The 18,940-nt window shown below is 38.6% G+C and overlaps 1 protein-coding gene across 2 annotated transcripts in view; it reads right to left on the minus strand.

The window, feature by feature from the left end:
* The window catches only part of LOC309694536 (vasoactive intestinal polypeptide receptor 2-like), a 77,351-nt gene that overhangs the window by 6,714 nt on the left and 51,697 nt on the right, over nucleotides 1-18,940 (minus strand). For both annotated transcript variants that reach the window (XR_014272895.1, XM_082514696.1), the window contains exons 5-12: nucleotides 10,657-10,754; nucleotides 10,407-10,539; nucleotides 8,036-8,186; nucleotides 7,017-7,077; nucleotides 4,755-4,824; nucleotides 2,894-2,985; nucleotides 887-1,016; nucleotides 747-788 (exon numbers count right to left, since the gene is read on the minus strand). Coding sequence is in view for 1 of the 2 variants with exons in the window: in XM_082514696.1 (XP_082370822.1) it covers nucleotides 747-788; nucleotides 887-1,016; nucleotides 2,894-2,985; nucleotides 4,755-4,824; nucleotides 7,017-7,077; nucleotides 8,036-8,186; nucleotides 10,407-10,539; nucleotides 10,657-10,754 (777 nt within the window). In the remaining variant the exon portion in view is untranslated. The remainder of the gene's footprint in view (nucleotides 1-746; nucleotides 789-886; nucleotides 1,017-2,893; nucleotides 2,986-4,754; nucleotides 4,825-7,016; nucleotides 7,078-8,035; nucleotides 8,187-10,406; nucleotides 10,540-10,656; nucleotides 10,755-18,940) is intronic.

The following is an 18,940-nucleotide window of genomic DNA, read 5'->3' on the forward strand; positions in this document are numbered from 1 at the left end:
TTTAGGAAAAGAACAAGGAAAAGATGCTTCCTTGTTATTTTGTATCCAGTTGATCAAATTGCCTGAGTGGCATCTTAAATCTATAAATACTTTCCTCCTTTTTGATATCTGCCATTCATCTTTGTTTTTCTTCATATTCTCCATGAGTATCTATGGAGAACATAAAACTTTGCTACAGTTCAATCACTACCTCATTCCAAATATTAATCACACATATCAGTTACATGCACAGTAATTATTTGGGATCCCGGGCAGCTTCTAACTGATTGAGCGGAACTTCCTCCATCTGTCAAATTCACCACTCACCAGTATTTATGATAATGTAATGGAACACATCATGATACATCCAATGATTTTACATAAAGTCAAAAGGTGTGACAAATTCAGCTGACACAGTGTAGCTAAGTTTATTAATGAATGGAGTCTGACTGGCAGATAGAAGGAGGACACTCAGCAATCAACACTTTGCAGATTTTAATTTTAAACACTTTTTAATAAACGAATATAAGGAAAACACGTTTTAGCTCCAACAAATGTAATTTATTAAATGTTTCTATGAAAGTTTGACAAAATTAAGCAAAACAGGCACACTATCAGTTGAGTATAGAAACATTCATGGATAGATTTTCTATTTTGCCTCACAGAAATCACTTTCATTCAAATGTTTTACTGTTTAATCAATTTGGCTGCTCATTAAAATGACTAAATCCATACTTTGTATTTTATCAGTTCACCTGATAACTTACCTCACTGTTCAGGAAACAGTAGAGAATGGCCACGACCAGACCCTAAAAAAACAAACACTTAATGAAGTAAAGTTTTTTCAGAAAAGTTTCAGAATCGCTGCTTTAAAGGATCAATAAGGTGAAAGACACTTGTTCAGCACCTGAAAAGATCCAAGGGCAAGGTCAAAAAATATTTTATAATCTTCTGCGATGGATTCACTGAGAGTCACGAAGACCACATAGTGGATGCCAAACAAAGGAATCAGCAGGAGTGTGGATTTGGCCAGCCTCCTGAGAGAGAAACAGTCATATACAATTATTTTATGATACAATTTAAGAATAAGACATGATGCAGTGTTTCTTTTAATTGTTAATTACAAGACCGATGCAATAAATCAGTTAAACATGGATGACTAGGGTGCCTAATTCGTCTGACACGGATTCTTTTGTAGGTGGTCCAAACATACTTCACCATACTCTGCTCACCTGGGCCTTGCAGCCTGTAAAAACAAGCATCTGTATTCACTCTTTCTGCTGTCTCAGTGTTAAACATAAAAATACACCCAATGGTAATGTGAGGCAGTGAAATAGTGGAAAGATCTAAGGAGCTTGGAAAGAAAAGCGTCTGGACTTATTGAAGTTGCTTGAAGACGTTTCATCTCTCACTGAAGTGTCTTCAGTTCAAAGCGCAAATGGAGGAAAGTCACAGATTTATGTGGACATAAACAAAGAAGCCTGTCGGACTTTTTTAAAACTGAGCTCGAACTGTTCTCTTGAATTGAGATAACTCGCTGCATCTGCTGTCCAGGGTTCTGCTGGGAGGCTCACACCATCAACAAATCTTTCCAAAAACCCTTTACATCCCACTGCAATCAGACTACTAAATGCACCCATCCATCTGTGCTCTAACACCACGCTTGCTCATGAGTATGGATTTATTTCCAGGGTGATACCAAAGTATTCCCAAGCCAATTAAGCCAGTCAGTTGTAGTGTTTCCCACTTCTGCTCCAGGGTCTCCTCCTGGCTGAACATGCTTGAAAGTCCTCTGCTAATTTGTCTTTATTTATTATTTTATTTATAATATATGTTATTCTATTTCTTTGTGTATTTATTGTATGCACATTCCTCCTTTTTGACTTGTCACATTTTTGTAGGACTTTAATAAATTCTTAAAACTTTGCCATCAACCTTCTTTTGTGTTGACATCTTCAGCACTGCTGCTGCATGTAGATCAAGGATCTGTTCACTACACTTTGTTGGCTGTTTGGCATCAGTTTGGCTCATTTAAGGAACTTTCTTGGATACAATTCCTATTTGTCTCTTTCACACTGTGATTATGAGTTCATAGAAAACCCCATATAAAAATAAATTGACATTGTTGGGCAAAGCCTTTCAACAGTGGAAATCTCAAAAAGTAAGAAAGAAAAGTTGCACTTTTCCACGTGGCATCGGGATACAAGCGGACAATCAAACTGCTCATGCAGCACACTCCCAAAGAAAACGGTAAAATCCTCTTTTCCTTCATCACTCCCAAGCTGTCAAGTGTCAGCTCAGTCTTCACCTACACCAACAAGAGATCCTGCAGTGAAACAAATTGGGCTTACCCACCACCTCTCGCCACTAAATCGTGGATCCCTGTGGACATGAAGAATACTTGACAGCTCAGCACGAGTAAGATTTCACCAGAGAGGAAAACTGCCTGAAGATTAAACAAAGCAAAGCCTTTAGTCCCACGTGTGGGACTAATAAAGGTTATCTTATCTTATCTTAAACAGACACTAAACTGCAGAGAAAATGTGGCTCCATAAAGGAACAAAGGTTCCCCCCCGTTTCATAAGAGCAGCATCCTGAAACGCTGTCTTGTCGAATGAGCGTTAGCGTCACTCTTATCTCAGTCAGCAATACTAGAGGATAAAAAATGGTCTTGGTGTCTCAGATGATCATGTTTTATACTTTGAAGAATTTAGCTGACTCTTTTATCCACAGCAGCTTTTACTGACTGAGCAGGTGTCATTTACTTGATGACACAACAGTTGACACAACCTGTCACCTTTTGTTAACTTGGCTTCAAGTGCATGATGGAAAAAAATGAAAATATAACAAAACGAGGATCCAGGAAGGCAGAGGTGCGGTTTCCTTTGTGCTCATGCATCAAATCGAATCCTACCTGTACTGTGATTGGTCATTGCCGCCCACGTCAGGACACCTCAGCTTCTGAACCAAGATCCGAATGATGCAGATGAACTGAATGAAGTTTACCTTGGGGGGAGTGAAAAAATAACTTATAATCCATAAGGGGTGATTTTTATTTTGCTGTGTTCGATAATTTGCCACCCACCAAATCCAAGAAATAGGAGGTCATGATATAAACGCAATTTAAAACAGGAAGGCCTTGTTCTAAATAAAAAGCAGCCTACTTAAGTCTTTTTTTAAAAAATGAGGGATTTGTGTCTCATCATTGAACAGAGATTTTTTTTGCTTGTTAGGCAAATGTATAAAGTTCTTCCTTAAATACGTAAAAAAAACAGACTGAACTTGTTTTCTGTTCCAGTTATTTTCTGTTGTTTCAGATCTTTTTTAAACATTACAAATGGAAATATTTTTGCAAAAACTAGCAAAATATCTCTATCGCTGCATAATGCCATCATTCTAATGTTTAGTGTTATGTTTTTCCTGCTAGCTAAAAGGCGATCATCAGAGAACTTCTAATATAATCTAGAGCTCCTGTTCTCTGGACCTCTGGTTTCTTAGGTGAAACAGTCCCGAATGAATGGGATCCTATGGTGCTGTAGTCCAAACACAGACCTTTTGGCAGGCAAACATTTTCCTCTCACACTTCTCATCATGTCTGTGACAGAAGAAGGTGACAAAATATAGTCCTGAGGAAAGAAAATATTTTCACAAGACTCTGTGCAGAAATTAAGAGAGTAAGTATCTGCCAGCTGGTCTGACCACATCTATAAAAACAGAAGTTTTGCTACTTTGTTGGTCTGGTGTATTTGTGTGTTAACAATATGCCGCAATCTTCTCAGGGGTGGACGTCCCAGAAAATTGACTGTGCTGTATTCAGAAATTGCCCTGCACCCTACAACCATATAACATGGGTACTGGTCGCAGTTAAAATATTATGAATATATATGAACATTTAAGTTAGGCTACATCTTTGCAGTTGGCTGATACAAAGCACTGCATGCTGTAGGTCACTGATGCCTGAGACATACTGATTTAAAAAAATTTGAGGGAGGGAAGCTGATTTATTATCCTTTAGGATGTTGTAGAGTGGATAAAATGGTCTGTGAGCCACCTCTGTCCCTCGGGCCATATTATATCCATGTATGCCTTTAAAGGATGAAAGAGATTATGGTGGGCTGTCACTCAGCAGGGCAGCAGGAATGCACTCAGCGGGAATTCCTATGAAGTTAACACCTTGAGACATGAGGTACTAACACATCACACTGCTGTTTTTGGACATTACACAGAACGCTTGGTCATGAGTATGAACTTATTTAAGACTTTCTTTCAGGTTTTAAAAGATCTTAAAATCAAAAGGCTCACAAACTCTAACACTTTAGTGAAATATACCGGGAGAAACAACTGTAATATCATCCGGTAATGCTGTTCGCTGTCTTCTTGATACATTTTATTTTTCTTCACGTGTAGCTGAAATTGGAAAAGGACCGATTTTAAAAGACTACTGTACTTTAAATACAGATCATTTCTGTAGAATGTTATGGAATAATTTGAAAAATATATGGATGTATCAGTGGGAATTTAGAAAATTGTACTAGTGAGATCTGAAACATTGCCATAGGTTTCTAAAGGGTTTTGTATTATAGTCCAAAACCAGATTTAAAAAATGTGAATAAGGTCAAAGACAGATATTGTTTCACATGACGGACTTATTTGTTTTCCACTTTATGTTTTCAGTATTTGTTTTTTCTAATCAACCAGTTTTTCATTATAGGCAACTGAATGCTTTTTTAACCAATACGCAAAATCTGCAGGTAAAAATGAAAGCAATGGCTTACCATAATGGAGAATCCAATTGGTCCGTTGATCACCCAGTTGGGTATGGGTTGGTCATTTGTTTCCCAGCACCTGAAGGTCACACAAAAATATGAATGTAATAGTTATGTAAATATTATATATAACAGTAATAAAAAATGGGCATTTTAAAAAACAGAGGAAGTGCTAGTGGAGCAATAAATGTAGTTGAATCACTGCAAAAAGTACCATAAGATGGAAAGAACCTGGTCTTCACTGCTTAACTTGAGCACTAGTAATTTTTCTACAAATTTGGAGGAAGCCAGATGGTAATAGATCCCATCTTACTGACTCCTTTTGTGAGAAAACATAATTCTAACTCTATGTTTGATCTCTACTAATGAAGCTCATTTCTGCTGCAGGCAATCCTGTGACCTTCACTTAAAGTCCAAACCTTTACGTGGGGCGTAGATCAGCTAATAAACATTCCAGTTTATAGTGACAGTGTCAATATTATAACTGAGCCTCCAATGTGCCAATCAATCTCTTTTGATTTCACCTAGGTAAAAGGGTACAAGTTTGAAATCTCAAAGTTCTTTTAGATAGATCACAATCCTGAATGACTACAGACTTGTCTCAAATCCCCACCACCACCACAACCGTACCCCAATTAGGCAATGCTGTTAACCTGGCACTGCACTTCATCCTCCAGCACATAGACCTCCAGTAACTTATGTCTGGTTATTTCTGTAGACTTTAATTCCTATCAGACTCTCAGATCTTTAGCAACAGATCTCCCCAAGGCTGTGTACACTCTCCCCTGCTTTTCTCCTTGCATACCAACCGCTGCACCTCCAGTCACCAGTCTGTCAAACTCCCGAAGTTCACAATAGACACCACCCTCATCAAACTCATCTCAAGGATATGTGTGAGGGTGCACTGACAACCTTATGACCAATTCAGAGACAACAGCCAGGAGCTCTGTGCTGTTAAATCAGTGGGGATGATTGGGGTCTTCAGGAGGATCCCATGCCCAACATAAGCCTGCATGACTGCCTGGTGGATACTGTAGGTCTTGGGAGATGAAGACTTCAAAGTTGAGGCAAAACATCAGCTCCCTCATTACAAGACCACAGCAGAGGATGCACCTCCTGCAGCAGCTGAGGAAACCTAAACTCTGAAGTCAGTGCTGGGATACTCCAACTCCTCCTCCCTTGAATCACATCCTCTGGCAGGAGGCTGCGGTCCATCAGGACCAATACTGCATGGTACAGTTTCTTTCCATCTTTATCACTTTATTATTAATGTTAACACTCCCATAATCAGACCATTAAAATCTTCACAATGGACTCCATTGCATGCCGTAAATATTGAGTATTTTTACAAAATGTATATGTTCTTATGGTTCTTATGACCAAAACCATTTTGTTCATTTGGGTCAAACTCTTCACTCTCTTAAGGTCAGCGTGTCTTTGGGGGTAAAATGACACATTTAAATATGACAGATTGTCCTAACAATTAAATATTTAAGCTTTCTGGATATTTGGATGGTATGGTTCAATGAAATAAAAGTCAAGGAAACTAAATGACTCACTGTTGTGACTTAGTCTCAGTCTTCTTCTTGGCTTTGGTAATGAACTTAAAACTTAACAAATTTCATTATCATTCTCCTCACACTCTGGTGTGATGTCCTTACTGTCCTTTGCTATCAGACCCTGCCTCAGTAATTGTTATAGACTTGTTTCAGAAGCTTGTTTTTATAGTTCGCCTACACGGCATGACTCATAGATAATGAGCTGCAGTGCCAGTTGCAATAACGTGCAACAAAAGCCAAACGCCACCAGGTTCCTGTGATGACATCTCAAAGCAAACCCTGTCAGCTAAATTATCCAATAAAGTGCACTTTGACATGTGAGATATTTCTCTTATTAATTGAAAAACTGGGCCCCTTCCTGCATGGTAATGAATAACAGTCTAATCAATAAAATGCAATTTGAGGCCCTAACGAAAAAACAGAGGCAGTGGCTGTTGAATACCAATGCATGCCTCTCTTTAATGTAACTGGAGCTGCCTAACTTCTGTCAACCTTTAAAGGAGAATATAATAAACAGCTCCAGAGAGAGCATGACACATAGACACATGTCAACTTGAAGAAAAACAAATTGCAGACAGACATTCAGTCAGAATGTAAATCTATTTAGTAAAATATAATCCATGTATGTTTAACAGACTTTATATAGTTCATAAATAACAAACCTGGATCGCGTTTCTATGGTGATAACTCACTCTCTGATTGTTACACTTACCCCGTGTCTTCCAGATAAATCCTCGTTATCACCCACGCAGACACAAACACAGTGGGGATTCCTGTCAACAACCATGAAGTATAGAAAATATTATCACATCCTATTTGCATTTATTATTTTTTTTATTGCTAGTTACGATTTAATCTTTCTGAGTAAAGTAATGTGAGTTCCATCCATGTATTAAGACTCTAAACAGATTGCTTCAGTGTATATTAAGGCTTTTAATTGTTTGTTGATAAATTCCATCTCAAGCTCAAAACTAGATGGTGTTATACTGTCTTTCAGAGGAGGAAAAATGGAAATAAAAGATGAACATTGCTTCTGGAAACTAACAACCAGCAGGGGAGAAATCCTCTGTTTGGGAAAAGATGTCCCATGGGGATTACCATGACAGTTTCTCAGTCAGACCTAATCTTTTCTAACATCTGGTTTTAAAATACCAAGAAGGCAGCAGCAAAAAGGCTCAGTTCAGTTATTATGCAACTTCACTAAGGTCTCTTTTCCATTAGTACCTAATAGGATCGCCTCGCCACGACTCGACTCGGATTAGCTGGCTTTCCATTACCATCGAGTAGCAGCAGCACTGCAGACCACGCCCCACCGCAGTTAGCTTCAGCATTAATGCACAGCTTTTACTTTGTACTTTTTCCCTAGCAACCAGAGGTTGTTGGTGGTTTGCCAACCAGTCTGTGTCCTTGTTTAACTGAAGCCAAACCACGTTGAGCATATATGAAGTTTCTCCTTTTCCTTTACCTTGAGCCATTTGGTGAACTTGTAACTTTTCAGTCAAGCATTATATCAAGTTTGAATCCGTAGGATAACAAATGTAGCACGGTATTGTTGAATTTGAGGGAAAAAACATTTGGCTTATTTGCTTAAATAGCTGCCTAAAGTAATGAGAGCTCTGATATCTAATCAAAATCATAACTAAGCTGCTAAACCTGCAGCTATAACAGAGTGAAAGCTCCCACGTGGCCATTTGACTCAAAATCAAATAAAGAATAAGAAAATGTACCTACCCCAGCCGATGAACATGTAGACAATAAAGTGTCGATTTTCCGAGAAAATGACAACCAGCAGAGTGTGGAGGTACAAACCCTCCACCAGCAGCCAGAAGAAGTTGGCCATAATGAAATACTGGAAAAACACCAGGCTGGCTTTACATCCCACCTAAAGAGAACACAGAAAGAGTACAAAGATGTTAAATAGGCTTTGTGTATACTTAAACTATATAATATCAGCCTTGACTGTACATCGCTGACTGTATGTGGTTAATTGTAACCATGAGCACAGTGTAGGATAATCATGTATTTATACTTAGTATTCTGATATGTGGGTATACATTTCCATTTTTCCACTGGATCTGTCAGAGAGTTCACCCAGAGCAGATTATGACGTCACAAGCACCGAGCAGATGAGTGCATAAAGGTCAGAGTGCCCTGACAATCAGGGTGAGTGGAGGAGGAACGTCATGAGGGAAGAGTCAGGCAGCTACTGAGGCAAGGAGAGTATCAGATGTCAGCTTTCTGCTGTCAGTTTATTAGCTGAAACTAATACAACAGTCATGAATTAAAACCCGCCTTCATGAAGGTATAACTGGATGATACTTTTGTGGTGTTTCTGTTTTAAAGCTAGTGTGTTTATCAGTCTGTGTAAAGCGCATCAGTGAGCATAGATACATACATAAATAACAGAAACAGGTTGCAAATTTTGTCCTTTATCTTTTGCCCGCCACACTGCTCTGAACAAGCTGCGATCTTCCTAAGTCGGGATTTATAACGTATTGAAATGACGCAAAGGGTAATGGCGCAGATCGGTGAAATATCCATCGTGTTCTAATCCAAGAGTATGACTGTTGTTATCCTGTCAAATGCATTTGGTGCTTTTTGCATTGACAGAAATATTAGCGATAACAGACTTCATCTAGAGGCAGAGAAAGTTTGCATCGCCATAGAAGGTTCGGAGGTGGCAGTTTAAGTGCCAAGTTTGCCAGACAGAAAACTCAGTAAGGCATACTCCTTTCTGGAGAAAAACACCCCTTGTGCAACATCAGCCCTGCAGAATGAAAGACCTGCAGTAAACATACTAGGAGTAGGTCTAAAATTGGAGTTGGTTGTGTCAGCCTGGGAAAATTGACATTAACATCACTCAAGTGGGAAAAGGAACATGGAAAATAGGCAATAACAAAAAAGTTGCAGAGTTACTGATGCCACACTAAAACATTGCAGATAAATATTTGGTTGATTGCATGAAAAATTAGATCAGTGCCACAAATTTATTCAAATGTTGACTGTGCATTGTAATATGGTTTTAGGTCATAACAGTTCATTGCTATCCAAATAGAATGATCTAGTTTATAGTAATTCTAATAAATCAGGCAAAGCACCTGGTAAAATACAATATCCTTGTCTTTGTAATGTCCAGGTTATTTTCATGTTCCAATTTTTTAAAGTGTACTAACGCAACAAAGTTGGAAGAATCTCATTCCAAAATGGGAAATCCTACTATCCAAGGAGCACATGGATGCAAGGTTAGAGCACACCAGAGCACCAATGCCAGGGATACCGAGTATCTGTGAGACACCTGTAGCTTTGACAACATTGTATTATCAATGCTTTGGCAATGAAACTGGGCAGCAATGCAGGCTTTTCTATACACATCAGTACTGGGTAACTTATAAAAACAACAGTGTAACACTAGGGCATAGTTTCACATACTCTTGCTCACTCACTCAGCACAAAAGTGTCTATTACGCAGTGAAGATGGTGCACAGTTTGCCCCACGGAAGCTTTAAGGATTTTCAGGCTTTTGGATTTGCTCCCATGTTTGTGTGGCTCACTGTATATCCCGGGTGTATTAGGAGGACTGGGTACCAGATTACAACCTAACTCCTCGTGCGTTTAATGAAAGCTGCTCAGTGGTGCATGCAGTAAAGCTTTTTTTTCTTCTTGTCCACACTTCTTCCTTGATGTTCTGCATGCTTCCACAGTTTTAGGACCAGAAAGCACGCAGGCTACTGGCCCTCTCAGCTAAGCAGATAGGGAGCATGCGTGACTGGCTGCTGTCTCACCGAACACATGAATGGGCTAACTGCCAGGAAATTCTGCAGAGCCACCTTCAGAAAATGATTACTTGAATCTGAAGAACAAACTGTCACAGCAGAACGTTTGACAGTTTGAGATGTTAATTTCATATCTGAAGCATGCAGACCTAATTCCCATTTATTATTTCATGCTTTAAACTTTGTCAGGCTTTACGCTGAAACATTTTTCCCGTTGTGACAGTTCTGCTGTTAACACATGAGTGTGTGGCTTTCTGTACTCAGTGCTGCATTGTTGGCCTCCCTCGGGATATGACTCTGCTCGCTGAGGACAGAGGTGGTGACCTCACCAGTGATGGCTGGTTTGAGCAGTGCGAGTTTCGGTTGAAGAGGATGTCGTCTTTCACCAACACCGCCACGGCTCTCAGAATGAAGGAGAAGAAGAGATTGAGGTGGATGTAGTTTCTGGTGCAGTGGAGCTTCCTGCAAACATGTTGGTAATGAAAGAAATGTAGCATAGTGCAGTAAATGTTAAATAAAGATGCTACTTTTTTTTATCTTAATGTTCTGATTTAATAATATTTTAGTATTCAGTCTTACCTGAATAGGCAGAGGATAGCGCACCCTGTAGTGAGGGCAATTAAAGACAGACTGTGACCCAGAGTGTACAACGTCTGCACGACCACGTAGAAGACCAGCTGCAGACAAAGGGGGAAAAGAGCTTTTGTTAAATTATTAATGCATGTATATCATCCTTAACATATCACTAAACTGGGCCTCAAATTGAGGTGAAGATTGTGAAGCATATTACATTGCCAAAAGTATTTGCTCGTCTGCCTTCATGTGCATGAACTCGAGTGACATTCCACTCTTAATCTGCAAGGTTTAATATATCAGCCCACCCTTTGCTGCTATAACAGTTTCAACTCTTCTGGGAAGCTTTTCCACAGGGGTTAGGAGTGTGTTTACTGGATGGCTCGCAGTCTTGGGGTTGAGGTCAAGCCTGTCATGCTCATCCACAGCTTTATGGACCTTGTTTTTTTGCACTGGGGCACAGTCATGTTGGGACAGAAATGAGCCATCTCCAATCTGTTCCCACAAAGTTGGGAGCATGAACTCCCAAAAAACAACCCCACATCATGATCCCCCATCCACCAAACTTTACGCTTGGAACAAGTGCAGTCAGACAAGTTTTGCATCCACCAAACCCAGACTCATCTTTGGACTGTCAAATGGAGAAGCACGATTGTCACTCCATTCTCCACTGCTCTAAAGTGCGTGGCAGCATGCTTCACATTGTTGCATCTGATGCTTAGCATAATGCCAGATGATGTAAGGCTTGGAATCAGGTGCTCAGCCATGAAATCTTATTTATAGAGCTTAAATATAACTATCCGTTGTGTTGCTGAATTATGAAAAATCAAAAATAACTGATGGTTTCCAATGCACTTTTATGTAGTTTGAGGTCTTTTATGTAAGTAACACTTACATGTTTTTTATTACAAATACTAAAGCAACAGAAAAATAATCACATAATTCTTGAGGGTGAGATGGGAATGTTTTCCAGTTTTAGATGAAATGACTCTATTCAAAGGGAGATTTGTTTGGGCAGCGTGAGACAGAACCTAACACTCGGTGTCTCACACCAAAAATGTGAGAGTTGGCAATCCTGCATCAACAGCTGTCAAACTGCAGGCAAGTGTAATCACAATAAATCACTTTGATTTAACAGAAATTCTGGACAGAAACATACACAGTATGTGGCTGAATAAACAATGATAAAAGTGCTTTAAACAAATCAGTGTTTTGAAATTTGGCGTAGACACAAGTACTGACTAAGTGTGTGTTTAATTTGAAGATAAGATAAGATGTGCTTTATTCCTGGGAAATTCCAAACTAGCTCAATAAGGAATGATTTACCATATCAGTGTTACCATTCCTGATATTTGCATGCTTCACATGTGTTGTACTTATTTGTGTTTGTTTGTTTATTTGTTTATTTATAAGGAACCCCAATTTGTAGCATTATTTCTGTTCTGTTTTAGAGAAACCTTAGACAAGATAAGAGTTAAGATAATATATCATATTACAGAAACAATAATTCTATTAAATTCAAACTTAATCTAATGCTGACTGCTTTTATTATTATTTCAACTTTATTAAAAACTGTAGATCTGATGATATCAAATTTGCTCTGAGGAAGATTTGTGTCTAAATCAAATGAAAAAGAGGACGTTAGTGACAAGAGGGGGTGTGGTGGAGAGAGCACGGGATTAATAGAGACAGAGTGAGAGAGGCAGGACAACACAATGGGCGATTCAGCTGCACTATTCGTGACCCAAAACGGGTCACGAATAACAAGTGAACAGGATGAAGCTGCGGTCACACAACAGTAGCCTAAATATATGAACACAATGGAGGACAGGTGTTTCAATTCACAGCTAAGTTGTTCTCCGTGTCAGGAAAAAAGGCACCAAAATTTAAAACTGAAAACTAATTTAGACTCTGTGATTTTTAGAATCTGCACTTGTCATCAGCTCACATGAACTGGTGCACAGTTTGATCCATACATTTGTAAGAGAAACTGAAGCCCTACCCCATACCCTAAACTTAGCTAAAGACGTGGTGAGGACCATAACCATACACAGGAGGAAGAATCTAATCTCGAATGCTTGAAACACTCAACAACAAAACTAACAAAAGGCAGGAACAAAAGGGTTTGCACAAAACTGGCAGGAGAACCTATGAATCCAACAGACTAACCTAACCTTAAAAACTGAGGAAGAAGGAAACTGACAAAAGTTAAGGGCCGAGTTGGAAAAGCTGACAAGGCTGAAGAACGGATGATTTAACAAAGAAAACAAAGATTTTTATTTTTTTTCTCCCCCCTTTCTCACTGTCCCTCTCCCCTTCTGTTTTTCCTTTCCTTCCTCTTTCTTTCTCCCTTTCCTATCTCTCACTCATGTCTGTCCCGTCTGTAACATCTGAAAATAAAATATAATAAATAATAAAAACAAAGGTCGATCAAATGGACCAATACGGCAATGCCACGATGATCCATTTGGCAAAGTAAATCCATTGGGTATCCTTGTTGGTCTTCAGACAACAATTCTGATGGCTAAAGAACCAAATGGGACAGGCCAAAAAAAAGAAAAAACAACAACAAAGAAAACGCTTTTTCCTTCATATCAAAAATGGGAAAAGGTTAAAAGATTTAGTTTTTTCCAGTTATTCAGGAAGAATACTGAGTATACTGAAAAGTACATTCATATATATTGAGTAGTTGGTTGGGCTCCTTTATCATTAATTATTCATTACTGTATTAGTGTGGCATCACATGGAGGTGATCAGCTTGTGTCAAAGCTAAGAAGGTATTGAAGTTTACTTTTATTGTAGCATTTAGCTTTTCTGTATGTTTGTCAGGTGTTTCTTATTTTCCTCTTGACAATAATCCATAGATTTTTCATGGGTTCAGTAACATTATAGTCAACAAACTATGTTGCGATAACTTTGGCACTGAATGCAGGTACTACACCCTGCAGGAAAAGGAAATGTCCATCTCCATAAAGCTTGTAAGCAGAGGGAATCATGACGTGCTCTAAAATGTCACGGTAGATGAATGTACTGACTTCAGATAAAACACAACGACCCGGCCACCATCAACACCAGCTGACAACTAGGAATGTTTAAAGTCCGGGGCCCAAATATCTCTTCCACTGCTTTACCACTCTTCCTCCAGAATCAAGGACTGTGACTTGCAGTCCTGTCTGTGAACAGCTCTCTGTGGACAGCCAGCCATTTAGCCAGGACCTTCTTTGGTTTAGCCTCCATATTGTGGGATGCAGTGATCAACATCTGGACAACTGTCGAGTCCGCAGTGTTCCCAATGACTGTGGTTGTGTGTACTGAGCTAAACTGAGAGATACATGACATTTACACTGTTTTAATTTGCTGAAACTCTAAATTAAATATTACAATAATTTTAAATAACAGAGGCAGGCGAACCGGCAGAAACAGAGAGACAAGACAGAAGACAGCGCATGCAGGAAACACTGGGGGAAATGCTAATAATACTTCTATTGATTATATACAGCAAAAAAACAGGGTCAAAAAACTGAAACTCTGCAACACTACAAATAGTCATGGGAAAAACAGTTAAGTCAAAACTAGAGCAAAGACGCAAAATATTAACAAAACCCCAAATGTCAACATAAAGTACTCAGGACTACGAGATATTAACTGTATGAAACAAATCAGGTTTCCGATATGAATCAAGTAGCTACACCCCCCAACATGTTGTTGTTGTTATTTGTTATTCCATGTTTAGTAGTAAAACGTAGTCAGTATCTATCTCTGTGTCTATCGGCAATTAGGGGCTGGTTATCAAATAACTTCCTGCTTCTAAATACTGATAAGACAGAGTTGATTGACACCGGCCACAAAAATTTCAATACTTGTCTCAAAATTTTATCTTGAAAATTGGTGACTATGTCATAAATTGCAGGGACAAGGTTAAAAACTTAGGCGTGTGGTTCGCCAGGGTACTGTCGTTCGAATGTCATGTAAAAGAGACAACAAAGACCGCCTTTTATCACTTAAGGAACATAGCCAAAATCTGTTTTATCTAGCGACACTGCAGAGGTTCTTCTCCATGCATGTGTGTCTTCACATATCGATTATTGTAATGCTCTCCTTTCTGGGCTACCAAAGAAAGGTTTTAGAGGTTTACAGATGTTGCAAAATGCAGCTGCTCGCATTTTAACTAAAACTGGAAAATTTAAGCACATTACCCCTGAACTAAAATTCCTTCATTGGCTACCTTGTCAGGTTCAAGCAGATTTTAAGGTCCTGCTGCTCACTTCCACTTCTTTAAATGGTTTGGCGCCTTCATACCTCCCCGACCTTTTGCACCTTTATGTTCCATCCTGTCCTCTAAGAACTTTTAAAAGGCCAGGATTCTGGCCTTTTAAAAGTTCTTAGAGCCAGAAGACTATAAAAGACTATTGAAGAGTGTGGGGTTTTCTTCTCGTGCCCCATTTTTGTAGAACAACTTCCCTGAAGATATTAGACAGACATGCTCTGTGGAGGTTTTTAAAGCTAATTGAAGACCTACTTGTTCACCGTTTTTAAATTTTTATTATGTTTTTAACTTGTTATTGTGTTTTTAACTTGTATTGCTATGTGTTGCTTTTATTTATTTATCTCTTTATTTTCAAATAGCTGTACAGCACTTTGTTTGAAAGTGCTTTATAAATAAACTTATTATTATTATTATTATTATTATTATTATTCTGAGTCACTGCTTAAGGGGAATTTGACTCAGTTACTTAATGACGACACATTAATAGACATTTCACCCTAAAAACAGGAAAACTGCAGGTGGGTAGCAGCGATGTGAAACAATAGACAATTACAAAAATGGACGAAATCACTGTTGGCAACCCAAAATGGGTGGGAAAATACCAAATGATAGCAAAGATTACTGTTCCCAGATATATGACAGGTTCAATGCTTTAAAAAGTTACCAAGGCAAAGGGAGTTTGGTCCACTAGTGACTGTCAACTACAAAGCAACAGGCAACACAGCCATGGAGGAAGGGATTTCTGATCTATAATGCTGCCAGCCACCAGGGGGTGCTGTACTGGTTTTGCTTCTGGTAAGCTGGCATGTCATCCCTAATATACTAATGCTAATTTTGCTGACATTCAGTTGGAAGCATTTTAACCAGCACTAAGCATCAGAACTTATTTCACTGCATCTTATAGTGGACTTGACTGTTTGTACTTCACAGCAAACTCAAATCAACGTCATGGCGGCACCAAGGGAAATAAACAATGAAGCAAAAGATAATTTGAATAATTTGTTGAATAAACTTCATGAGTAAAAAACAAAGAGAAGAAAAGATCTGAAAGTATTTTATTTCTACTCTATTGTACTTTATGTGGTGTGTTTATCACCCACTGCTGTTTGGCAGTTATTTTATTCTCTGCAGTACATGTGGTCTGTATTCTCTGTAACCTCCTGACCTGCTTTCAGCATGGATTGCAAAATGGCTTGTAATGTGTCAGCGTTAATTAACTGGGTCAAATTCCTTTTACTCTGTAATTTAGAAAAAGGAAGCAGTGACAGGCGATTTGACCTTTTTTCCTTCAACCTAGCGAAAGTTTCATAAAAGCAAAGACCCAAGGACAAATTCCTGCAACGAATTATTTGTACAAGAATGAAAAACTGACAAAAGTGATGTCTTAGACATTAGTTTAACCCACAAGAAGTGGGAGGTGTAACACAGTTTAGTGTTTCAGGAAAGAACGTGAAAAACACCAGGAAATTCTAACAGAATTATAAAGTAAATAATGAAACAACAATACCAGAAAATTTACACAAAATGTGTTGTTGTGGACATGTAACTGATTACAAAGAAGCAGGTGGGTTTCATGCAGAAATGTGTCTGGTCTCTCTCCTCCTGCGTGATCACGAAGCACAAAATTATTATTTACAGTCTAATTTTAACATTCTGTTCATTTGTGGTCTGATTTTTTGGTGGATAAAATATGGGTCTTTGTGTTTGAGCACAGATGTGATGCAATAAGGCCTTTGTGTTTTGTAGATTTCCCGAACCCCATTATACCCTTAGTGCTGGAGGAGAAAAGCGAGCAACATTTATTCTTGTTTGAAAGATTTTAGTATCTGTTGCATTACAAAAGAAAACAAAACAAATGAAATCCGACCATACATGGCCCGTCGCAGGCTCCCGCTCCCTGCCTCTCTCTTTTCGTCTCTCTCTCTCTGTTTGCGCTGTTATCTTGTTTCCTCAGAAAAAGATGCTGTAGGTTGAATTTCTTCCACTGGCTTCTTTCGGCAAGAACATCAAAGAGTGTTTGTTTGACGAGAAGCCAGGATGCCCGACTTCAGTCAGAAAGGGAAGGTCCAGTCCTGTTCGGGAGACGTGTCCCAAACCATTTATCATCACTCCTCCTTACCTCAACCACAACTGTGCCTCTTCACAGGGTTCCCACCCTTCTAGGAATTCTTTTTTTCCAGTGACACAGGGCACAAGAAGTTGGATGGAATGTTTTTTTCTCTGTGTAATAAAATGGACCATATCATGTTACATGAAGTTTCCCTTTTTAGCTCACAGCTGCTTTGCCATGCTGCAGTAACATAACTCAAATCCTTGTTCATAAAAGTAAAAAGTGTTTGTTTTTCTGAACACTGCATCTGCTAATCATAAGGAAACTGTTCAACATTTCTTCTGCATTTCATGATAACACTGACTTCAGTTTAAAATAAGTCATTGAAATGTAGATTTATACAAATAAAAGTATGTGAGTGCCTCTGGTGTCCGATGCCAAGTGCAAAATTAGATGTTTTTATAATCATTAAACTACAGTGACAGTGACTCAGGTTATATTACCATGAAATAATCTTGATTCTTGTTTCCCGCTGAGTTTCAAACCTGGATTGCTGCCCGGGTGCTGCCAAACTGCAGCAACAGCGAGCCATGCACGATGCACGATGCACTTCAGCGTGTAATATGGCTTAAATGGCATTTCGCTGCAATATCTCCAGTATATCGTAGACAGATCGGATCCAACCGACACTTGGGAACTATAAACAAAAACCTTTACTCTGTCTGGAAAAGCATACAAAGAAAGATATTTTTCCCCTTTATTTGGTGAAGTCTTGATATTTTAATGAAATTTTAAATAGACTCAGCTGAATGAAAGGTTTTTAAAATGTTATGGTTTGACCTTGAGTCTTTGTGAAAATCACAAGGACAGCCGGGGCACTACTTGTCTAGTGTGGGATGACCTTGTAATATAGAGATTTCTGTGGAAGGATCATCTTCAAAAGTAGATTACCTTACCTGTTGTAACACGTGCTCATGTCAATTTCTATAATTAGTGTATTCTTATTTAAAAAGGAAACTCTTATGTAATTCCTTATTTTCTTATTCCTTATTTTATGTCATCTACTTACTGTTTCAATGGCTGCTGCCCAAAATAAACTTGGACAAGGTTTCAAATATTGATGTCAGTGTATGTGCGAGTAATCCTTATGAGCCCAAACCTCAGACTTCTCTGAACACTAAACAATTACAGACATTTCTTTTCTACTCTGGGCTCTATGTTAAATAAGACATCTCAGATACACAGCCCTGGCTGTGCACACAGACTTTCTGTTTAGTAAGGAAAAATGTATATGTATGTCACTATATGCAAATTTGTAAAACAGATTAATATCTAAATAGAATTCATTCCTTTGTTTGGACACAGCAAAGCCCAAACATCCAGGTGAAGAGTTCATCAGTTCATCAGCATTAAACTTGTATTTCTAAAACTACAACACTGACTATGTGTGAAAACGCTACAATAAGCCACCAGAAAAGATGCGAATAAAAAACAGGCATCATTTAGCTGCTTTCCATCTTTTTCTTTCTGTTTGCTTTTTCCCCAGTGAGCTGTAGTAAAACCTGTAAACTACTTTAATCAGTATTCCCATGTTCAAAATTCTCCTGCATACTTTACATTAAAGACTAAGGAGCTTGGACAGAAAAGCATCTGGACTTTCCCAGCTCCTTAGACTACAATGGCTTGGATGACTCAGAACCTTCACAGACATATTGCAGTTTACATTAAAGACACTTTTTTGGCAGCTGCCTGAAAAACGCTGGATTCTTTTTCCCTTTTTCAACTTTCAGTGAACAGTGAGAAATAAAACAGAACATTTCTCTTCCTTTATAAAGTAAAACGTCTTTGATTTTAGCTCAGTTTAATTACACTGCAAAAAAAATGTATGACTTCTGTCCATGAGACATTCCCAACCTACCAAAGTGTTTTTAAGTGAGTGAATGTGTATTGGTTTATTTCCCCCATAGGGTTTT

This window comes from Aulonocara stuartgranti (genome assembly GCF_965226115.1).
Source record: "Aulonocara stuartgranti genome assembly, chromosome: 18".
Taxonomy (NCBI): Eukaryota; Metazoa; Chordata; class Actinopteri; order Cichliformes; family Cichlidae; genus Aulonocara; species Aulonocara stuartgranti.